This window comes from Sceloporus occidentalis, unplaced genomic scaffold, assembly GCF_023333645.1.
Source record: "Sceloporus occidentalis isolate IW3139 unplaced genomic scaffold, rSceOcc1.0.p SCAF_5, whole genome shotgun sequence".
NCBI classification, from domain to species: domain Eukaryota; kingdom Metazoa; phylum Chordata; class Lepidosauria; order Squamata; family Phrynosomatidae; genus Sceloporus; species Sceloporus occidentalis.
This window is the reverse complement of record NW_028316985.1, coordinates 16,297,850-16,321,804: the sequence shown is the minus strand read 5'-3', so window position 1 is coordinate 16,321,804 and position 23,955 is coordinate 16,297,850. Positions and strand designations below refer to the sequence as shown.

General features: G+C 42.4%; 1 protein-coding gene across 2 annotated transcripts in view; it reads left to right on the top strand.

Moving 5' to 3' along the window:
• LOC149311691 (receptor-type tyrosine-protein phosphatase O) overlaps positions 1 to 23,955 on the top strand; it is a 161,075-nt gene that overhangs the window by 122,657 nt on the left and 14,463 nt on the right. For both annotated transcript variants that reach the window (XM_089527691.1, XM_089527692.1), the window contains 8 exons: positions 1,704 to 1,772; positions 10,568 to 10,651; positions 11,162 to 11,197; positions 15,223 to 15,304; positions 16,237 to 16,327; positions 17,328 to 17,404; positions 20,134 to 20,268; positions 21,899 to 22,021. In XM_089527691.1, the coding sequence (XP_089383817.1) occupies positions 1,704 to 1,772; positions 10,568 to 10,651; positions 11,162 to 11,197; positions 15,223 to 15,304; positions 16,237 to 16,327; positions 17,328 to 17,404; positions 20,134 to 20,268; positions 21,899 to 22,021 (697 nt within the window). The remainder of the gene's footprint in view (positions 1 to 1,703; positions 1,773 to 10,567; positions 10,652 to 11,161; positions 11,198 to 15,222; positions 15,305 to 16,236; positions 16,328 to 17,327; positions 17,405 to 20,133; positions 20,269 to 21,898; positions 22,022 to 23,955) is intronic.

The following is a 23,955-nucleotide window of genomic DNA, read 5'->3' as shown; positions in this document are numbered from 1 at the left end:
CTGGTATTAATGCAGAAGTAAAAAGAATGTCAGGAAAATATTTAATACTTAAGAAAGGGATGTGATTAGATCTTCTCTCTCTTATTAGCAATTATATACAGCCAGAACAGTGGTGAGGAATAGGGATTGAATTAAGACCAACCACAGGGCTGGATTAGGACGAACTGCAGAGCTAAAATGTGGGTTAACGGCCCTTGTTTTCCTGATCTTTCTTTCTTCCCAGTTTAGAGTGCTGAGGGGTGGGGAGAGATGAGCAAACCCACACAACCCCCTCACTCCATTTCTTTCCCCTGATGTGGTATTTTCTACCACTGGCCTATATCCAATGTTTAGTCACAGCTAAAGTAGATCTACTGAATTAATGGAAATTTGGTAAATCAACACATATGTAACAAGGTGTACAGACCAGCCATATAGGCCAGCATGGGGGCGTGGCATGCACACAACACATGCCCTGACTCCACCCCCATGCCAGTGTGACACTGTGTGCATACTGTCACTAAGGGGTGGTCTGCAGCCACCTCCAACTGCACAGGATCAGGGCTGCAGCAACCGCATGCTGCAGCCCCGATCTGGCCTTTCCAGGGCACAAAAAAGGAACCGCAAAAAGCAGCTCCTCTTTGCACCCTGGAAAGGGTGTGGTAGCCATGGCACTGTGGTTTAAGGTGCTCCTTTGGCACTGTGTCATGTAAACGCAGTGCCAGAGGAGTGCCATGATGCTGCGCACTATGTGGAGCAGCATGCAGCATTATGCTGCCTTGGGGGCAGAGTCGGGGCATCCATCGTATGGACCAAATCTGCCCCCAAGCCGGCCTTAATAGCTTGTCGGCACAGCCCCTTAGTTCTCAATTTGTCAGATCCAACTGAAATACAACACTATGGCATTCTGTCAACAACATATGTGCACATAGGTCAGCCTTGCACCTGCATATGTCTCTTTATGCTTGATGCAGACATTAGTCTTCCCTTCCTCCCTCGGTACCAATCAAAGCCACCCTCAGACCTAGTATAGCGCCATTGCAGTCCCTTCCTTGATGACAATTCTCTGCCTGATGAGGGTGGGACAAGGGACTGGAGAAGTGTCTGGCTATGTCCTTGCAATGAGGTATGAAATGATAACATCATTCACTGAGACCTTGGGAGGGACTCCAATGATCCTGAGTGGAGGATGCAATCATTTTGTGTCTGGCTTACAAGAACATAACCAGATGTTTCTCCAGTCCCTCATTGTGCTCATTAGGCATGGAGTGACCATTGGATGGGGCTGTAGCAACTCTACAGCAGTACTGTGCGTTCGTGAATGCCCAGCTGTAATGTAGGAATGACTATGCTATGTTAGTGTGTACAGGATTGTGGTCAATATGTTTCTAGGACTGGTCTCTATAGTGACATCTTTTCCCCGCTTAGGGGCCATATGTAAATGGAGGCAGGATATCTCACTGCAGAATCAAGGTTTTGATCTACCTCAGGAACAGTGATGCTCCACATGTTGTTGGACTGTCACCAGTAAAGGGTCTGTGGTCAAGGACAATGGCAATTGTAGTCCAACAACTTCTAGAGGGCTACAGGGCTTCGAGCCCTGGTCTACAGATTACAGAAGAATGAGAATAGGGTCTGGTATCTTTTTAAAGCTTCAATTGATTCTGTCCACTGTTACCTATTCTTATATCTGCCAATAACAACTTTGGGTCTTTCTAACCCAGGGAATGTGGTGCTGGAACCTTTGTGAATTTTGCTTCATTAGAGAGAGAGGGAAAACTCCCATATAACTGGTAAGTGTATGATAAGGGATTTAATACTATTACTACTACGTATTTGTCATGCTAACATAACCTCCCTTGAGATATATACTTTTTAGCTGTTTTTCAAAACAGGATTGCAATGATGTAGCTATTGCAGTTTAATGTGTAGCTGCCCAAGTCAGTACAGTGGGCCCTTCTCTTATGCGTAAGAGAAAAAGTGCATAAGCTCAAGTCCCATAAGAAACAATGGGGCTCGTGCCTGCAGCACACCCCATTACTCCTTCCGGGACACAGGAGGCTTTTTTCTGGTGCATATGGTGCGCCTGAGTATGGCACGGGTGCACTGTATTTTTCACGGGATCTAAAATTATTTCACTTTCACTTACTGGAACACTTGTGCTGATAAAATAGGATTCCAAAATTTCAATGTAATGCAGACTGTTTTGTTGTTTTTTTAGTCAAGTGTTCTATGCAACCCTAAAGAGTGCTATGCCACACCAACACTACCAGTCCAGTCAAATGTAGTGCTTAAATTGTGCCCAATTATAAAATCAAAATGGCTAGAAAATTTGGCTAGAAAAATAAATACATGTAAATGTACATTCCTCTAATTAACATTATTTTACAAGGCTTAGAATTATGACAATTGCATTCAAAGTTTAGGAAATGAAACTTGGAACCCAGAGTTGTGCTAAGCAAGCAAAAAGCTCTTGTGTTTGAATGGGTTTATGTGCCACCTATCTTCTTTGCAGCCTCAGTGCTGCCAAAAAGTACTCACTAATGCTTAAGGGGGACTCAGGATTTTTTCATACTGTGGGGACACATTAGAAAATAACACATCCCATCCAAATGGAATTGTCTTCTCACACAGAGAGAAATTTGAAGAACAGTTTAATATTTTAACATTATTGCCTTCAGATATATCAAAGGGATGTCATTCCCACTGATTTCTTTGTCATCATTAGTTTTATTTGTTTTATTTCCTTGATACACTGCACTCATCCTAACTACAAGGAAGTCTGGATGGCACACATGCCTCTCCCCACTTTTTCCTCACAACAACCCTATAAGGTAGGTTGGGCTGACAGAGTGAGATTGGCCCAGGATCTCCTAAGTTAGTTTTAAATCAGAAATGTAACAACCCAACAAACTACTTTTTAAACTCCCATTTTTTAAAAAATGTTGGCTGGTATCCTTTTTAGTAATTACAAGTCATAAGCCTGATGTACAAAGTTATAATCATTCCAGTTCACATTTACAGTCATTGCATAATTACAATGATCAAAAGTCCCCCCAGCCCTGATCTTAACTCTGAAGCCTCACAGCCCTTCCTCCAACACAGCCATTTCCAAGGTACTGGGAAGCAGGGTGCATGAGTAATGATATGGCTTTCCCTCTCCTGGTTGGTTATAGAATGCACTAAGATAGCCAGGTACAACAGGATCCCAATAGGTAGTGTAGCATTGGGAGACCTCATAGTTACATCTTAGTATTTGTTTTTGAGTTCATATTTTAAAAACTGGAAGCTCAAAGTCCAGTATTTCAAAGTTCAAAGCTCCTGACAAAAATATGCAAAAATATGCATACTTTGGTTTCCACTCTAATCCTGACAATCATTATCTTCTAAATAACTTGTGGAAAAGTGCTCTTTAAACTGGCTGCTTTGACCTTTGAAGCATTTTATTTTATTTTATTATGGAATAATCCAAGTTCATGTCTTTTATCACTGCTTCCACTGAGAAACTGTAATGTGCACTGTACAACCACATGGGTCAAACAGATGCTGTATTTTTTCCTCCTTGGCTCCCTGTTGCTATATATATTAGCAACAGGGAGCCCAAAGTCTGACTTAAAAATCCATTAACACTTCCGCAGAGAGATTTGCATTTGGCAATGAAGGGAGCTCCAGTATCCGAAAGCCTGTTAGTTAATTTCTTTTGCATTGCAGGACAAAACTCCGGGTTCATTTTCTATAACTTACAAGTTGGTGTTTCTAAAATATTTGCAAACTAGAAGAAATACAGATGGGAGTGTTTTTCTTTTCATTTGCTTGCTAATTAATTCAAATAGTGCTTAGGTTGGGAATGGGAATTGTAATTGAATTACAATTCTGACCATAATGGCTGAAAAAAGTTTGGGAGTTGCAATTCAGAAAAGTAAATTTTCCAAGTTCTGGTTGGGAATCAGGGACTGCTGATTATTTTGGATCTTACTCAAAAGAAGTGCAAAAAAGTGTTTAAAAGCATCTTCTGATATTCCAGTCTCAACTTCTTGATAGGTTTAATTTTTCTGTTAGTGACTGAGGGCACCGTTTCTTAGTTTCTCAGTCCAGTGAATTATCTGTGCTCTGACATTTATCTTAAAGGGACTCACAAGTGGCCTGTTTCATCTCATTAGGCCTTGATGTCTTGTCTTTATTCAGCCATCACCATGGAGTAGATGCAAACAGAGTGGTGATGGGAGGATAAAACAGTAGTATCTGTGGTACTTCAGCCCTGTCTTACCTGGGCTGTAATGAAGAGATGGAGTTAAATTTGCTCACCAAGTGGAGACATTGGTGATGCACACCAGTGTGTTACCCCAATTATAGGGGCCCCTTAAATGGCATCCACTTATTCAGTTCAATGGGGAAATTAATTTAGTCCAGTAGGAAGCAGTGAAAGGGCCAGGGTGAAAGAGTTATATATCCCAGACTGAGATGCCCATAACCAGAGTGTGGAAAAGTTCCTTTTGCTACTACAGCTTCCAGAATCACTGAGTTAGCATAGCAGCTGGGATGTGATAATTAATTTTCTAAGCTATGGCTTAGAGAACAGAATATAAACAGAGAGGTGATGGAAGCAGTATCTGGGCAATCCAAGGCCTGTTACAGACTGCCAAAATAAAGCTGCTTCGGGTCTCTTTGGAGGTATGCTATTTAAATGATGCATGGGTCCTAAGAATCCAGAAGCTGCACCAAAGCTGCACTCCAGCGCTTAGGAATGGAGTGTGGCTTTGGCGCAAGCTCCGGACTCTTAGGACCCATGCATCATTTAAATAGCATACCTCCAAAGAGACCCAAAGCAGCTTTATTTTGGCAGTCTGTAACAGGCCAAAGTTTTATCTGGTGGCCATGCTGGCTGTGGTTTCTTGGGAACTGAAGTCCAAGACAATGCACTGTGGGTGAGGGGAATGGAACTTGGTTTGGTCTCAGCAGAAAAAGGCATTCTAATCCAAGGGCGAATGCCATCATGCATTGCTTTTGCAGTCATGACTGATCAGTTAAGGATTGGTTTGTTCAGCAGACAGAATTTCAAGTTTCTCTCTCATTTTAGGGGGTATAGCCAACTGGCACAAATGGTAAAATTGATTTGCTATGGCACTGGAGCAATTCTTTTGATGCTGAAACTCCCCCAAAGACTGAAAAGCCACCAGCAAGCCCTGTAAATATTGATGCTGCTAATGAACTAAGTGGAAATCAACCTTTACTTCCTACATAAGCTCCCAGAAGCAGATACCCATTCACAACAATCATTAATCTCCTTTTTGGGATTTCTTTGATATAGAGTGTACATTAATGGCATCAAAGGCAAGAGATCAAAGGTACTCACTAATTAAAGATCTAAGCCTGAATAATGTTAATGAGAAACCTAAAAGTGAACAGACCAATGCAATGAATAAGCTTCAGCTCCTGCAGTGCAAATGGTGTCACTATTGCAGTGAAAAACAGATGCAATTTTAGCTTCCAGGGCTGAACAGAACTGGTTTCCTCTCCTTCAAGTTTCATCTCAATACAGCTCTGTCCCCAAGCATGAATTTTAATAAAACATCACACAAGTTTGCGCAGACATTTTTATGCCATCCTTTCTTTGAAAAGCATATGCCAACATACATGGAAATATGATATGATAAATCCCTCCTCTCATAGCAAGCCACTATTAAAGCCTCCTGGATTCTTCAACTCAGATTTTAATCTTAGCCAAGGGAGAATTCCCGTTCATCTCTCTTCCTATCAGTGCAACATCCTTTCATGCCTGCCAGTGCAAGCATACTTGTTCCCTCCCAATTCTCTAAATAATCTACCCTGCACCTCATGGTTGATGTTGCTGTCTGGAAATGATAGTAAGCTTAGCAAGGCAAAAAAGGAAAAAGGAAAAAAAATCATCTTTTCCTCTAAGGGTGCATCTACGTTTTAGAAATAATGCAGTTTGACATGACTTTAACTGCCATGGCTCTATCCTACAGAATCCTAGGACTTGTAGTTTTGGAAGACATCAGCACTCTTTGGCAGAGAAAGCTAAAGGCCTTGTGAAACTACAAATCCCAGGATTCCATAGAATGAAATTGATAAAGATAAGTGCCCATATTTTAAAGCCACCTCAGATACAAATATTAATCTTCTTCCTCCTCAAGAGCTGCTCAACCTGAGATTTGTCTGTCTACTTGGAGAATGACAGGAATTTCCTAAGGCTTCCCTGAGACCTGTAATCTGGGAATGGGTGAAAGGCTTCAGATGGTTTATTAATAAGGGAGTTTCTCTACTGAAATGGTTCCATAGCCAAGCTATTTTTTTGGATGGACCAGGAGCAAGCTATTGGCCTAGTGGTGCAGTGATTTCAGAAACCAAACTGTTGTAGGATTACCATTTACATGTGTTTGTAAATGGTGTCACATGTGGTTAAGGTATGTGAGTTTGTACCTATACCCAAAGTCTGGTTGTTTTGTGTCATTGCAAAATCACAAGAAACTCACAGCTCTGTCTGTAGGGATCCGAGACATTTTTTCCCTATTTTATTTGATTCTAAGAGGGGCCCCTGTTGTAATAATTCATTTTGTTTTGTTTGAACATCTGACAAAATTAGAGAATTAGAAGATCACTGTTCAGGGTTTGATCTCTTCACTGTCAACTTCAGGTGTATACCCACCTTTTTTTCTCCTAATATATTAAGGGAACTTAACTTAGCTCCACCTGTTCAGCTAAGCTCACCTTGGCTTCACCTCCCCTAAAAAGGCTATGCTTCCAAGGTGCAACAAAGTACAATATGCCTGTGGTATCTGCTGGGGTTTGGTTCCAGGAGCCCTCCCCCCACCCCCACCCCCAGGACACCAAAATCCATGGAGGTTCAATTCCCATTAAATACAATGGCATAGTAAAATGGTGTCCATTATATAAAATAGTAAAACCAAGATTACTTACTGAAATGTATATACCATATACAGTAGCTGTTCCAGACCCACCCCCACTGTGAAAATGGTGACTCACAAATATTTGAGTCCTATTGAAAATAATGGCATGTGTGGGTGCACACTACCATTTTATTCCTCCCCATTTGTTTCTCCTGCAGACCACGGATTCCAAGTCCAAAAAAAAAGGAGGGACAAGTGTATACTCAACTGTAGGCCAACCTCATGTATACATTCAGGGCAGGCTTTGGAGCCAAAATTATGGATTTGGATAGGACCAGAAGATAAGGTGACAGTAAAGCTTAGGGGCATGTAACAAAGGATCTAAATGATGAAGGAAAAGAAAACTATGCCAAAGAACATACAAAATTCCAGCAACCATAACTGTTTGTGCTCACAGTAAATAATAATAATAATAATAATAATAATAATAATAATAATAATAATAATTGTATCCCGCCCCTCTGAGAACAATCGGGGCGGCTAACAAAGTTAAAAATACAGCACATATAAAATCCCTGGTGCCCACCCCTCCTTAAAAAAGTATTAAATCCAATGCAGAATTAAAAACAAACAAACAAAAAACATACAAGTTAAAAACTGACCAGAAGGTCAACAACATCACATCAGCCAACCATCAATGGGAGCAGCAGTATCTTATTGCCAGACATTTTTCTGAGGCCGGGTTCTCTGTTCGGGGAAGGCCTGCCGGAAGAGATTCATCTTAACAGCCTTTTAAAAGCTGTCTAAGGATGTAAGCAGATGGATCTCATCCGGCAGGCCATTCCACAGTCTGGGGGCGACGATGGAAAATGCCCTCTGGGAAGTAGCCGAGAGCCTAGATTTTTGTGGCTGAAGTAGGCCTCTCCCAGAGGAGTGGAGTGCGTGGGGAGGATTGTAGGGGAGAAGGCGATCCCAAAGATAGTTTGGACCCAAGCCATTTAGGGCTTTAAAGGTGATAACCAACACCTTGTACTGGGTCTGGAAGCTAATGGGCAGCCAGTGGAGGGATTTTAGAACCGGGGTAATATGGTCCCTCCTGGATGTTCCAGAAATTACTCTGGCTGCCATATTCTGTACTAGTTGCAGTTTCCGGACCAAGCACAAGGATAGCCCCATGTAGAGCGCATTACAGAAGTCTAGACATGAGGTTACCAGCGCGTGCACAACAGTCTCAAGATCTCTTACTTCCAGAAAAGGGCGCAGCTGGTGTATCAGCCGAAGCTGATAACAGGCGCTACTGACTGACGCATTTAGCTGGTTCGACATCAGGAGCGACGAGTCAAGGAGCACCCCCAGACTGCGAACGCAGTCCTTGACGGAGAGTGTGACCCCGTCCAGGACTGGAGGTTGCAACCCAATTCTTTGTTTCGGTGCCGCTACCGTGAGCACTTCCGTTTTGTCTGGATTCAGCCTCAATCTGTTTTTCCTCATCCAGCCCGTTACTGCCCGAAGACATTCATTGAGAGAGGAGACGCCATCAGAATTCAAGGCTGACGAACGAGACATGGAGAAATAGATTTGGGTGTCATCGGCGTACTGATAACACCCAGCTCCATAACTCCGAATAATCTCACCCAGCGGCTTCATATAGATGTTAAATAACATCGGGGATAGAATAGCACCCTGTGGGACACCACAGGTGAGCTCCCTTTTACTGGAGCAGCTGTCCCCGAGCAGCACCCTCTGGGATCTACCCGAGAGAAAGGAACGGAACCACTGCAATGCAGTGCCTCCAATTCCCAGCCCCCTCAGGCGATCCAAGAGGATGCCATGATCTATCGTATCAAAAGCCACTGAGAGGTCTAAAAGCACCAACAGCGTCACACTGCCCCTGTCGATGCTCAGACGCAGATCGTCGGTGAAGGCAACCATGGCAGTCTTAACCCCAAAGCCTGTCCTGAAGCCAGTTTGAAATGGGTCTAGATAATCGGTTTCATCCAAGACAGCTTGGAGTTGAAGAGCAACCGCCCTCTCGATTACCTTGCTCAAGAATGGTAGCAAAGAGACTGGCTTATAGTTGTTCATATCCAGGGGGTCCAGGGAAGGTTTTTTCAGAAGCAGCCTAACAGCCGTTTCCTTCAGACAAGATGGAATATGTCCTTTCCTGAAGGATGCATTGATGATATCCGTAAGGAACCTCCTCAATGCATCCCCCCCTGGACAGCCAGCCATGATGGGCAAGGGTCGAGAGGGCAAGTTGTTTTCCTCACTCTACCAAGGAGCTTGTCCACGTCATCAGTACTCACAGATTGAAGTTGATCCAGTACAATCTCATTAACAGAATCGCTGGACACCTCGTCCATTGTTTCTGTTACAATACTGGCATCTAAGTCGGCTCTTATCTGAGAGATTTTATCTGCAAAGAAGTTGTTAAATGCATCACAGCAGGCCGTTGTTGGGTTAAGTAAAGGGTTCTGTGCAGGGGGTACCTGCGTCAGTTCCCTTACTACCCTAAACAGCTATGCTGGACGGGACTCTGCAGACGCAATACATGCAGAGGAGAAACGTCTCTTCGCTGCAAGTATTGCCTCCCGATAGGACCAAAGAAAGTTCCTATGACGAGTCTTGTCAGATAAGAGTCGAGTTTTTCGCCAGACGCGCTCTAGTTGTTGTCCAATCCGCTTCATTTCCCGAAGCTCTGGTGTATACCATGGCTTACGGTTAAGAGTGGGTTGGCAAGGATGCTTGGGAGCAACCGTGTTGATAGCCCTGGTAATGTCGGTGTTCCAAGTGTTAACCAGAGCTTCAACAGGGTCACCGGCATTTCCAACCATTAAACCCTCCAAGGCTTTTTGGAATCCAATTGGTTCCATTAGCCTTCGAGGGCAGACCATTCTAATGGGTCCACCACCCCCAGAGGGGCAGATGGAGGTTCTTAGTTCCATCTGGATGGATGAGAGAGCGGGGGGGAGGAGGGTCATGGCTTCCAGGAAAGATTACACACTTGCCTTTCACCAGGGGATGGTCCCATTCATTTCTAAGTGTTTAAGTACAGTACTTATATTGACCTGATTTAAGTCAACTCGGTTCTTTAAGGTCAATTTTTCACTAAAATTTCTGGACTTATACTTGAGTATGTACGGTATATATTTGAATATTTTCAAGCCATGGATGGTTGAATCTGTGCATAAAGAATCAGTGGATATGAAGGGCTAACAGTAGTTGCCCAAGTCGTAGAAAATAGCTCTCTCCCTCTTGGTCAATTGGTTTTGAGTAGAACACTCTTTTCCTCTGATTGTCCTGAGGCTCATCCCCATCCAGTCTTGGGGGAGAGGTGATCTTTAGTCCCTCTGCCCCCCCCCCCTTTCTGGGGTCCCTGCCTTGGTGACGCAGTGGTTAAATGCCTGTAGTGCAGCCACTCACTCAAAATCATAAGGTTGCGAGTTCAGTACCAGTGAAGGGCTCAAGCTCGACTCAGGCTTGCATCCTTTCGAGGTCGCTAAATTGAGTACCCAGATTGTTAGGGGCAATTAGCTTACACTTTGTAAACTGCTAAGGAAGTGCTTAAGTGCACTGATAAGTGGTATAGAAATGTACTTGCTATACCTATTGCTATGTTTGCCATGTGACACATTGATTGCTTGACTTCTGTTTGCCATACTAATCCTCTTTGCTATTTTTTTTAAATCTCTTTCTATGTTATCTATTAATACTCACAGGCGTAGGAGTGTATTTGCTTTCCTAACCCTGTTACCCTCCTGCCTTTGGACTGATTATCTCTTGGCTTTTTATATTAACCCTTGGTAAGTGATTTAATAGTTCTCTTCCTTAAGAATGAACAGTTTCCTTTTCTTTGATGTTTTGCTCAATCTGTTTGAAGCTTTCAAAATTAAAATGGATTGCCCCCGCACCCCTCCCAGAATATGAGATAGAACTACATTTTATTGACGAAAGTAATCTGGGAGTAGTTATGTGGAAGTCTAGTCCATCAGCAAGAAATTTGTATGTGTTGTGTGCAATCAGTGATGTGGATAAGCTTTCATAACTGTAGCTTCATATGAAAGTCACAGACCATAGTGAAAGTCATTTTTGCATGTTCAGATTGTTATACAGCACCCTGTTCCAAAATAATTGGTATGTTTTTAAATCTGCCAGTGCACAAATTAATTGACAGATGCTTGGTGCATACTAACAGTAAATGTGTCCAAATGTGCCTTAAAATGTTGGCATTAAAATACATATCCATTATTAACACTATGCAGTCACTGGAAAGGCAGTGAAAACATAATTATGGGGCTTTCTTTTTCTTGCAGGAGTAAAAACGGATTGAAGAAGAGAAAGTTGACCAAGTATGCCCATTTTGTAAAAATTAATGACTTAAAGGAAGTATTAATATTGATGCCATGTATGAACATGGAATAACAGGCCTGACAGATGGCCATCCAGCCTCTGTTTAAAAACCTCCAAAGGAGGAGACTCCACCACACTCCAAGGGAGTGTGTTCTATTGTCAAATGGACATTTAGACCATGATCAAGCTTTGGGAGTTGTGGAAATCCAAATCTCCAGAGACCTAAGATGAGTAGCTAATAGTGAGGGGTGGTGGGAGTTGTAGTCCAGTAATGTCTACATAAACACAAAACTCCCTTGTCTACAAAGACACAGTGAACTCCATTGAATGGTGCTACTTTGCCCACTGATCCTTAAGGTCTAACTAAATGGGCTTTTTAATGGTTGTAAGCAGTTAAACACACACATTTTAATTATTTAAATAGCAGCCACGGGTGAGCCTTCTCTTAGCTTGTGTGTTCTTGCTTATTAATAACATTTGCAATCTTGACCCTGCTCTGTTGTTGCTTGGCCATATGTGTCTGAATTTCCATCTGTGAAACGTTGGCAAGTATGCTATGTTTTTTGCAGCAGTTATATATATATTTCGCCATGGTGCTGTAGGGCTGTGGAATGTCCAGACCTTTACATTTTAGGAAAATGAAGAGGGCATTAAGAACTGCCACCTCTGAGAACCAACTGGAAGGCAGTCTGCTTGCAGCTGCTTGTATCTTGGATTTGGCCCTATTGGTCTTGTCCTTCAGAATCTGGATCTCACAATGACAATAACATTCATGCAGCAAGAATTGTGCATTTCTGTTAAAGCATCACAGCAGATACGACATGATAAAAATGTTCTCGACTGATAGAATATTAGTCACTGGGGAAAAATCAATTATCTCTAGTTAACCATTTCAACAGAGCTTGCCTTTCATTAGCAATCACAAAGTGTGTGAAAGTATAAGAATGTATCTGTTGTCAGTGCCATCCCTCCCTCCCAGCACAGTAGTTAATTATAGACTGGATCTTTAATGCTTACAGGTAAACAGGAGTAATTAATTGTTGATAAGAGACAAGTTCCTTGGGGTATGGTGCTTTAAGCAAATGGGGAAAAATGAGTGTATTCACTTCAGCTGTGGCACATTAGCAGATGCTAATTAGGCAAGAGAAAGCATTTACTGCTTCCCTGGTATAAATCTAACAAATTGGGGTTACATTTACAGCATGGCCCTGATCCATTTAAAATCAATCCCAAGTGCAGTCTATTGAAAGAAATGACTAAATCAACCTTCCCCAATTTAGTGCCCCACAAGGTGTGTAGTATTATAACTCCCATCATCCCCAGCCAGCACCACCATCCTATTGTGAGAATGCTTGGGATGTGGGAGTCTTTCCCTCACATCTCAGGGCTCAGTGATATGGTCCAAACAGGTTTACTAGCTTCTTTGCTGTTTGTGAAAAATACACTTAACATTAGCTGCTTTAAGGCCAGTCTTTAAGGCCAGTATTCAAGTGGCTGGTCACTTGGGTTTTGGAAAGTTGTAAAAAACTGCAAATGGCTCCCATGTGGGGGAGAGGGGCAGTAAATCCACTGTGAATTTAAGTTTGAACTTCAAGGAGTTCTCTAACCTGTTTTGAAGATGGGGTTTAGTACATCAGATAAGCTCCTTTGAAGCACAGGCTCAGAGTGGATACAACATCCCAACCACATGGAAGCCACTAGCTGCCACTGCAGAACTGAGACAAAAATTGTCAGGGGCAGGGAAATCAAAATTGTCAAGATCTTACCAGCTTTTACCATTGGGTTTTTGATGTCAACACTTTTGTCTTCTGCTCAGGACATGCATACTGGAGGAATACAATTATGACCAAACTTCTACATCAAACAGATGAATTGTAACACTCAGCCCACACAGATCCATGTGCACCCCCCCCCCCACCTATACCTTTTTTTGAACGGGAAGCAAGGAACTATCCCCTAACTCTCTATGCCACATACAAAACCTCCCTTTCCCCACAGTTGTCAAGTCCTGGGAAGGATAGCTGCTGCTTACCAATGGGAAGGGGAAGGGGTGAGGATGCAAGTCAGATGATCAAGAAGCAGCTCCTCTAAGCAAAAACGGGAGAGTAGGGGGAGGAAATTCAGATTTATTATTAGTATCAGTATTGGTATTATTTCTTATCTGCCTCTCCCCATGGATCGAGGTGGTGAACAACAACAATACACATTTAAAAGTTGTCATTTAAAATTCACAATTTAAAAATGATCTGGATAAGCTTGCCAGAAGAGACTGGTCTTTAATGCTTTTTTAAATCCGGACAGCATATTCAGCTGTTGAATTTCTTCCGGCAGGCCATTCCACATAGTCTAGGGGCAGCTGAAGAAAAAGTCCTCTGGCTGACTGTTGCAAGCCTAGTCCTGGCTAGATGCTGAAGTGGGTGGTCTGGGCTCCAAGGGAGAGAAAAAAGAAAGGTGCAGTCTCGTTTCTGATTCCTTCTCTGAGCCAAGACCTGCCACTTCATCATCTGAACTGCTTCCTCCCTCCCTTCCTCACTGGTAAACAGTAGCAGTTGTGGCCTCTCTTAGGGCTTAACAGTTGCCAGGTGCAACTGTTGAGGGACCAGTGAAGACACAGAATTGCATAGATGGGGTGTTGGAAGAGTAGAAACATCTGGGGATCACCATTAGTATGAAAGGGAAATTCAATCCTTTCCTCCACTGCTGTGATTCTAATGAAAATCCCCCTTCCAAAGCATTTGGTGCCACTAGAGGATGAAAAATTCAGATTCCCTCTCAGTGGCAGTACCAATTGCTTTAGAAGAAGGATTTTCTTTAGAATCACAGCAGCAGAGGAAGGAATTTAATTTATCTTACGCATTTACTGAGATCCCCCCCCCCCGCACTGCTATTTCAATAATTATCAGCCAATTCCTGCAAGTTTTATTTTTTTTTTTGGGGGGGGGCATTTAATGACAAAATAGTGTTATGGTTTGAGTGCTGGACTAGGATTCTGGGAGACCAGAATTCAAATCCCTGCTTGACCACTGAAACCCACTTGTGACCTTGTGCAAGTCACACACACTGTAGAGGAAGGCAATGACAAGCCTCTCTGAACAAATCCTGCCAAGAAAACCCCATAACAGGTTGATATCAGTAGCTTTAGGGTCACCATACATTGGATTTAAAGGGATTTCCTAAAAAGACATTGCTCCAAAACACAGCAGAAATAATCGAGTTCGAGACCACTTTAACTGCCCTAGCTCAATGGTAGGGAATTCTTGCAACTGTCATTTTGTGAGACATTTAGCCTTCTTTGCCAGAGAGCTCTGGTGCCACAATAAACTACAATTCCCAGGATTTCCTAGCATTGAGCCAGGACAGTTAAAGCATTATCAGACTCAATTATTTCTGCAGTGTGTTTTGGACCATAGATTTGGAAGAGTTCTCGAAAATCATGTAGTCAGACTGCCAGTATAGGAAGCTGACTTTTCTAGTATCATGGACTGGTGACCACCTATTTTGTACTAAAATTATCTTATGCATTATATTATTAGTCCTAACTGGAGTAGATCCATTAAATCAGTTAGCTGTACATATACATTGACTCACCACGGAACAATTGGTTCTGTGGGTCTATAGCATTTGGGACTAAACAATAGGAACCTGGCCCTTATTTGATCCCAGAGAAGCTAGAGAGAGAGCCAGGGTGATGTAGGAGAGATACAGCTGCATTTAGGTTTTGGGAAATTGGGCCAGTTTTGAACATAATCTGTTTCATAGGGTTGTCGTGAGGAACAGCTGGGCAGAGGGATCATGTATCCCACTCTGATGATGTACATGGAGGAAGAACGTTTAAAAAAATGGTAATAAAGGAAAGGGACCATCTTCCTATCTTTTCTCTGATTTGATGACTTTCCCCAGTCCCTAACCAATGCCATTAGATGCAAACATTAAGCTCTTAATAGCATATTTGGCCCATTGCTTGGTTCTGGATTTTATGAATGACAGACCTTTTCCTGCATGTGTTGTGGTTTGTTTTTTCAAGCCCCATCCAGCTGGATGACTTTGACAGCTACATCAAGGATATGGCTAAAGATTCTGACTACAAATTCTCTCTGCAGTTTGAGGTAAGTCCTAAAATGGATACTAGCTTCTTGGTTGTACACGATAGGTACAGCACAGTCAATTGACAGTAGTCTTGAGTTTTCCCACCTTAGAATGGGGTGTGTGGTCATGTTTCTTTAATACTTCCCCTGTATTTTGCATCTTTATTCTCATCTTCTCCCTCTCCTCTTATGTTAAAGAGAGAAATATACAGCTATGTGCTTACAGAGCACGGTACAGGTCCGTAGAAGTACTTGTTGTGTTTCCTCTTGTCTTGTCTGATCTGTTACGTCTTTGCCTGTAGAGCAGGGGTAGAAATTGTGTAACCTTCCAGATGTTGTGGAACTACAACTCCCAGCTTGCCTTACCTTATCTAGAGCTGCTGGGAGTTGCAATCCATCTGGAGGACCACAATATTCTCACCTCTGCTCTGGACTTATATTCTTATGTCTGATTTCACTTCCTTTCAACCCATCCATCTTTGCCTTAGTCAAATAGCCATAGGTAGCAGATCCCATCCTGCTGTATCTGTTAGCCATTTAATTTCTTCAATAAAGGTTTTCTCTTCAGACCCTCTTTGAGGGGGCATCATAGGCTTAAATACAGCAGTGGTGCTCCAGTAGTCCTTTCACAGTGCATAACTAACATTGCATTTCACTTCAGTTACCATGGCAACATCCTATGGGATATTGGGATTTGCAGTTTGAAGAGGCACTAGAACTCTCTAGTTAAGAATTCTGTGTACCTCTCTATACTATACTATAAGTCCCAGGATTTCATAGGATGTTGCCATGACAGTCAAAGTGGAATATAACAGTATAATTGTGCAGTGTGAAAGGGTCGCTGGTATGTTTTCACTTGGTTTCTGTTTGGGTGTGGCTGTGGTTCACCATCTACCTGTTATAGAGAAGTGGGTTAACTTAAGAATGGTACATTTTTTGTGTGTTACATGTAGGAACTGAAGCTGATTGGCCTGGAAATCCCACACTTTGCAGCAGACCTCCCCATGAATCGCAGTAAAAATCGCTACACAAATATCCTGCCTTGTAAGCTATTATATTATGAAGATATTCTGTCATGTCTCCTTTTAACAGCATTTTTGTTTTGGGGTTCTCACCACTTCTAAATATAAGGTATCCTGTTGTTTTATACTAATTCAGTGGTACAAGCAGAGATAACACAAAGGTTTAGCATTATTGAGTATCTGCCATTATTGGATATCCATATCTTACTATAGGCCAACAGCTGTTTCTTTTGCTGCTTCCTTGCCTGCACTCTTCCTCTGACCTAGGTTTCATCCACACAGTATAAATAATGCAGTTTTATGCGACTTTAAGTGCTGTACCGCCATCCTGTGGCAGTTAAAGTGGTGTCAAACTGCACTATTTCTACAGTGTAGATACACCCCTAGGCAGAGAACAGGTAGTGTCTGTAATTATTTTGAGCATGGAATCTCAAGAGTCACATGGATAATAATTATCTTAGTTGGTTTTCCTTCATTTAAATCCATCTCATAATGAAAAAATAGCTTAGCTTTTTTCTTTTTTCTCTCCTTTTCAGGATTATAATCATGTTGGTTGGTTTGTCTGCATTTCAACCTTGACTATAGTGATAGGTTACCTCCTTCAGCCTTCTTCCTTCCCCTCCCTCCCTTTCTTTCTTTCTTTCTTTCTTTCTTTCTTTCTTTCTTTCTGTCCTCCCTCCCCCTTCCCTCCTCCCCCTCTCCCTCCCTCTATTTAAATTCATACTTGTTAACAATGAACATTTTAAAAATCTATGATACAACATTCCTGAGTAGTTTTTGTGATTTTAATGAGTTCCAAGAGACCAAAACTGAAGAATTTTGTAGGTGACAGTGATAAAGTCATCCCACACTGTAGAGGTGATGAATTTACTGAAATGCACATGAAGCCGGCTGCAGTGTTGTGGATTCTCCTCCTCCTCAGGTGTGCAAATCTATGATAAGCTTCCAGGAGTTTAATGAGAAACTGTCTAATCCATTTGTGATGAGGCTCTAAACTCAATCCACCCATGCTCCTTTTGTAGATGATTTCAGTCGTGTTCGATTGGTTTCAATGAATGAAGAAGAAGGCTCTGATTACATTAATGCAAACTATATACCTGTGAGTAAATTGAATTTACATTAGTCAGTGTAATTGTTACTATGGTTTGAGAAATGCTATACAGTCCATGTACAACAGCCAAATATTTATTCCAGTCCATGCAGTCCAATGGCAGACTCATATAATGGAGTGCCAATAACTGAAAGTGAAACAGAGCCACTCCCCAAAAGGAAAGGGTTCTATTCAGTGTAGAAACCCTTCCATTTGGCAAATAGCCTTCTTTCACTTCTAGTTATTGGCACTCCAACATGTGTGGCCCTTCCATCATATTGGCACTTGATCATGTGCACTTTCTTAACTTTGTTAACCACTTCGATTGTTCTCAGAGGGGACATAATAAATTATTTATTATTATTATTATTATTATTATTATTATTATTATTATATCATTATTATTATTAGGTGTTGTTATTTGTTGTCCAGTTGATTTCAACTTATGGCAACCCTATGAATGAGAGCTCTCCAAGAGCCCCAGTCATCCACTAACATCTGGTATCTTTCCATTTGACCCCGTCATCCATTTACTGAGGCTCGAGAAAGACGGGCTAAAAGCGCCATCTTGCCACATGCTCCAGAACCCTAGTATGTGTGGGCAGCGGCCTAATGATGGCCTCCCATCTACACAGGGGCTGCCATCTTTACATAAGTGATACACATTGTCTGCACATCGCTGCACATCACTTACATCACAAGTGTGCCAGTGGCACACTCACAACGTAACCCAGGCACCACAAAAAGAACCTGGAAGAACTGGGTTCTTTTTACTCCAGAGGGGCACCACGCGTTCTGGCGGCTGTGGCATCCCCCTGAAGTTAAAACAGGTGCCTGCAGACCGCCATTTTTGGGCAGTCTGTACCGCTCCTAAGATCCTGCAAACTCAGGGCTGTGTCTTGAATGAATGAATGAATCATTCCACCTTTAGCAAGGTCTTCCTTTTTTCCTACTGTCCTCCATTTTACCAAGCTTTATCATCTTTTCCAGTGAATAACATCCTCTCATGATATGTCCAGTATTACAGCCTCAGTTTAGTCATCTTGGCCTCTGCTAAAACTTCAGGCTTGATTTCTAGAACCCATTCATTTGTGTTTTTTGGCAGTCCCTGCTATCTATAGAACTCTCCTCCAGCGCCACATGTAAAATGAGTTTTATTCACTGTGCAGCTCACATAAATATGTATGTTTTTGCCCCAAATGTCATAATGCTAATGTGATGCAGGGGGCACTTTGCTGAGGAGAACTGGCATCTGGGATAAAACAGGCAACCTTTCCTGAGCTCACCTATTTAAACCACAAATCTCCCCCCCCCCCCCACACACACACACTTTCTTTTCCTACCTGTTGATTATATGATTCACTGACCTTTTAGTGTCCTGGTGTGTTTCAGTCCTGCCCCCCTCCTCCAATGAAATCTGTCTTCAGGTATCTTGAAGCACCTTAAAGTTTTATTCCATGTGAACTCCAGGTCACTCCATTAGATGAGTGACATCCACAAAAACATACGCCAGATACAAAATATACATTAAAGATACCACAAGACTCTTTGCAGTTCTGACTTGGAGCAGACTACTAGAGTACTGCTAGATTATTTTGTAGTTCTGTATATCCTCTGAAAGAAAAAAATATATCAGAGCACTTGGTTTCAAAGGCACATGCATCTGGGGAAAGAGGTATGAATAATACAAGCTCTAACTTTCAGATAAAGGTAAAGGACTGTACAGACTGCCCCCAAGGGGTGAACTGCAGCCGCCTCTCTCTGTGTCGGATCACGGCCACAGCAACCGCACAGTGAAGCCCTGATCTCGTCTTTCTGCAGCACAAAAAGGAGCCACAAAATGTACTGGCACATGACTTTTCAGTGCTCCTTTGGCACTGTAATGCAGCGTGCAGCATCACACCGGCCTGGTGGTGGAGTTGGGGCATGTGTCATATGAACGCCACATCCCAACTCCACCCCTAGACCAGCCTTAATGGCTGGTTTGACCAGCCTCTGTCTGCTCATGTTTTTTGATTAAAAAGTTATGGCCAAGTCAGTGGGACAGTGAAATCTTCAGGTCTTAGTCTTAACTTGAAGGTGCAATCTAAGGGCTTTTCTTCCCTGGACAGAATACTCCAGGTTGCCCCAGGAGTATTGTGGTCTAGAATTCCCCATTACCTGTGCTCTCTCCACAGTAATGACAACAGTTTCCTTCCCACGCAATCTCTGTTTGTCACTTGGTGCCGCCACTGAGGCCGCAAGGACACACTCGGCCATGTTATTGATACTCAACATCTCATTCTGACCTTAGAGTGACTTACCCTCACAGCAATGGCACCATGTGGCTCACAGGGACCACATGGGAAGGCAGCCACCCATCATTGTTGCAGAAAAATATGAAATCTCAGAGTAAAAGGTAAGACATTGAAATTTGGGTTAAGGAGAGGAAAGGCCAAACTAGGTGTGGATATTGGAGACAGTCTGCACCCTATTTGGGGCTTTGGCCCTGCATCATGTAAACAGGATGCAGCAAGCCCTGTGGGGAATTTGAAGTAAATAACCTATGTAGACAAGATCTAAGATGCTGAACTTCTTTTGAAGATGCAGTTCAGTACCTTGGACAACTGTTTGTAACATTCAGACTTAACTCCAGAGCAGTTTTTCTCATCTGCACTGATATGAAAGCCACCCAGCCATCACTGGAAAAATGTATTAAGAAGCTATTAAAACATGCCATCATATGCTTTCCCTTACAGGGCTACAACTCTCCACAAGAATACATTGCAACCCAAGGCCCACTGCCAGAGACAAGAAATGACTTTTGGAAGATGGTCCTCCAGCAGAAATCACAGATCATTGTTATGCTCACACAATGCAATGAGAAAAGAAGGGTATGTAGTGGAATCCTCCAGGCCACTCTAGGGTATCCAGTAGATCTATCAATCTAGCTTCATCAGAATTCTATATCTCGTAGTGGCCATCGTGACTATTCCATGTACTTGAAAGCTGGACATTTCACCCTGAGATACTGCATTGGGACATGTGTGTGGATCATGTAGCTATGTGTCCATAGCTGTGTCTCCCAATGCTACTCCTCCAAAGCCCATCTTGTTAGTAGTTCACCTCAACACAGCCATTTCTATGTTGTCAAAGAGTAGTGGGATACATTGATCTATTTTCCTGAAACTGGACACTGCAGTTGCCATCCACAGGGATCTCTGGATGTCCTTGAACAGTCCCCTCAGATGATGTCCTTGCAGAATGTTCAGTTACTGGGAAATAGCTGGGCATGTCTCTGCTGATTCCTCTGCTTTTCACCAACATGGAAATGGCCATGGTGGGGAGGGCTGTGCCGCTTACTGGGTGGATTGGGCAGTGGGGTTTTGGTCTTTGAATGTTCAGAACATAATTCCACCCTCCACAATCAACAAAGTTTTGTTGTGATTAAGTCTGACTTTTGCTATCATAGTAGAAAACAAAGACATAGCCATGTTAGTCTGAAAAATCAGAATGCAAAGGGATTTTGTAGCATTCTGATTGTAGAAGGCCTTTGAGACCAACTTAAAGAAAGAAGTTGGTAGTAATGGCTTTTGTAGACTTGAGTTTACTTCCTCAGATGCATGTTTCTTCTTTCTTTCAGTTAGACTCAAAGGTGCTAAAGATTCTTTTGCATTCTTATGCCATCATATTTCACCAACAGTATGCCAGTCTTTGTCCCATGTTCTCAAACTGAGAAACAAATTACCTATGATCATGTAGGTTTTATTCAGTTTAGAGACTGGGGAAATCTGCCACTTTTACATTCCCCTGCACTTGTTTATGTTTACCTTTTTTTGTCCTTCAGATATGTTTGAAAGTGTATGTCAAATATTTGTTGAAATTTCATATGTTAAGAAGGATGGTGAATAAAGTCAGTGTTCTCTGTCTGAGGGTACCTCTACACAGGAGTAATAATGCAGTTTGACACCACTTTAAATGCTGTAATTCCATCCTGGGAAATCCTGGGACTTGTAGTTTACAAGATCTTTAGTCTTGTCTGCTTCTGGTGCCTCACAAAACTATGAATTCTAAGATTTTATAGCATAGAGCCATGACGATCAAAGTGGTATCAAACTATTTCCACAGTGTAGATTCACCCTAAGAAAGAATAAAAGACACAAGGCAAAATGTAGGCATGTACCTCTCACATCATCACTTTTCTTGTCCTCTATGATTTTTAATCTTTGTCTGATAAAGAAATCAGTGAAGTTTTGAAAGCTTACATGATATATTTGAGCTTTTTAGTTGTTCCTGTAAAGGTATTACTGCTTTCTAGATTTTGGATTATTTAAAATATGAATTTATGTCGGGGCTCTCTTTAAAAAGAATTTGTATTGATGGAAATTGTTAGTTTTTTGGTTTACATGGAGCACTGGATGATTATTTCCTTGAGTGACTGCAAGACTGGGTATGGAAATGAACCAAGAAAGTAAGATCTTAGCTCTACAATAATGTTGAATTGTCTTTTGTCCACTCTTTCAGGTAAAATGTGATCACTATTGGCCTTTCACAGAAGAGCCAGTTTCTTATGGAGACATCACAGTGGAAATGTTGTCTGAAGAAGAGCAATCAGAATGGGTTTTTAGGAACTTCAGAATCAGCTATGTAGGTCAATGGAAATGGAAATGACCTTACATTAGACTTATAAACTTTAGATTGAAACCTGAAATTGCTTGTTAATTTAACCCCTATTAGAAACCTTCACCCCACCTTCACCTCACACACCTTTCAACTTTCAAACTTTCCTGATCACTCAGATTCCCATTCATTTCTATGGGGTTCCTCCAAGTGGTTTTTAAAAGAGATCAGTGTATATGAGAAGAGACTGTTGTACTATGTGTATGGTTGGGTTTTGGTGTTATGTGCCTTCAAGTTGACTCTGACTTATGGTGACACAATCATAGAGTTTTCCTGGCAAAATTTATTCAGAGGAGGTTTGCCATTGTCTTCCTCTGAGGCTGAGAGAGTGTGAGTTGCCCAAGGTCACCCAGTGGATTTTCATGGCCAAGCACAGATTCATAACCCAGTCTTCTGGAGTCATAGTCCAATACTTAAACTACTGACTCATGCTGGCTCTCATGCATATGACTGTATTCCACAGATTTTCTCAAATGCAGCCTTCCCCAGGACGTTGCCATTCAGTTATGATGGACAAAAGCTCCCATCTTTCTAAGCAAGCATGACCCCAACCCATGATTTCTGAGGAAGAGAGGAATTGTTGTTCAGCACTAGGTTCAGGAAAGCTGGTTTGGTGACATCTAGCCTCTTGTTTTTTGTCTTCCACTTCCGAATGTTAGAAATTTATAATGAGATTCTATAAGAACACAAAGAAGAAAATAAAGAACATTGTCCCAAACATATTCTTTTCTGCATGCTGGGGCCGACAATAATTTAATCCTGAGAAGACAACTCAGAAGAGTTATTTGATCAATCTCTTATTCATAAGTTCTGACCCAAAGCATTGATTGTTTCACATAGCCTTTTGGTGATAGACATGTAAAATCATTTTTTTGTGTTTATAATGTAAATTTTATACTGAGCCGCCAGGGGTCCCACTCTGGGAGAAAGGCAGCATATAAATTAAGCAAACAGGCAAGCAAAACTAGAGCATTTTTACATCATTCTATTATAATAATAATAATAATAAAATTTTTATTTATATCCCGCCCTTCTAGAAATCAGGGCGGCTTACAACATGGATTAAAATACAATCAATATACACATCAAAAGTTAAAATACAATACAATAATTATACAGAAAAATAACCAACAAAAGCCCCATAGCCCAACCTCTTGGCCACGGAAGAGGAGGGAGGCCCACAGGATTTTATTCGGGGAATGCCTGTTGGAACAGGAAGGTCTTTAAATCCTTCCTGAATTGGGCCAGGGTGGTAGACGAGCGGAGCTCGGTGGGCAGCGTATTCCAAAGGGCTGGGGCAGCTGTGGAGAATGACCTCCGTGTAGTGGAGGCCAACCTAGCCCCAGGCACCTTCAGTAATTGCTGCCCAGACGTTCTGAGGGTGCGAGGCGGAATGTACGGGGAGAGGCGGTCCTTCAGGTATCCTGGGCCCAAGCCATTTAGGGCTTTATAGGTGATTACCAACGCCTTATATTGGGCTCGGAAGCGAATGGGCAGCCAATGGAGGTCTTTCAGAACCGGTGTTATATGGCTGGTCCTGGGAACACCAGTGACCAGCCGGGCTGCCATGTTCTGCACCATTTGCAGCTTCCGAGTTTGGTATAAGGGTTGCCCCATGTAGAGTACATTGCAGAAATCCAGTCTCGAAGTTACCAGAGCATGTACAACAGTTTCTAGGTCCCTCTGGGCCAGGTATGGGCGCAGCTGGCGAATCAGCCGAAGCTGATAACAGGTGCTCTTGACCGTCGCATTCACCTGAGCAGTCAGGTGAAGCGACGAGTCAAGAAGCACCCCCAGACTGCGCACGGAGTCCTTCACAGGGAGCGTGACCCCGTTCAGGACAGGTGGAACCACCGCCATTCCTGGACCAGGGGAACCTATCACTAGTACCTCCGTTTTCT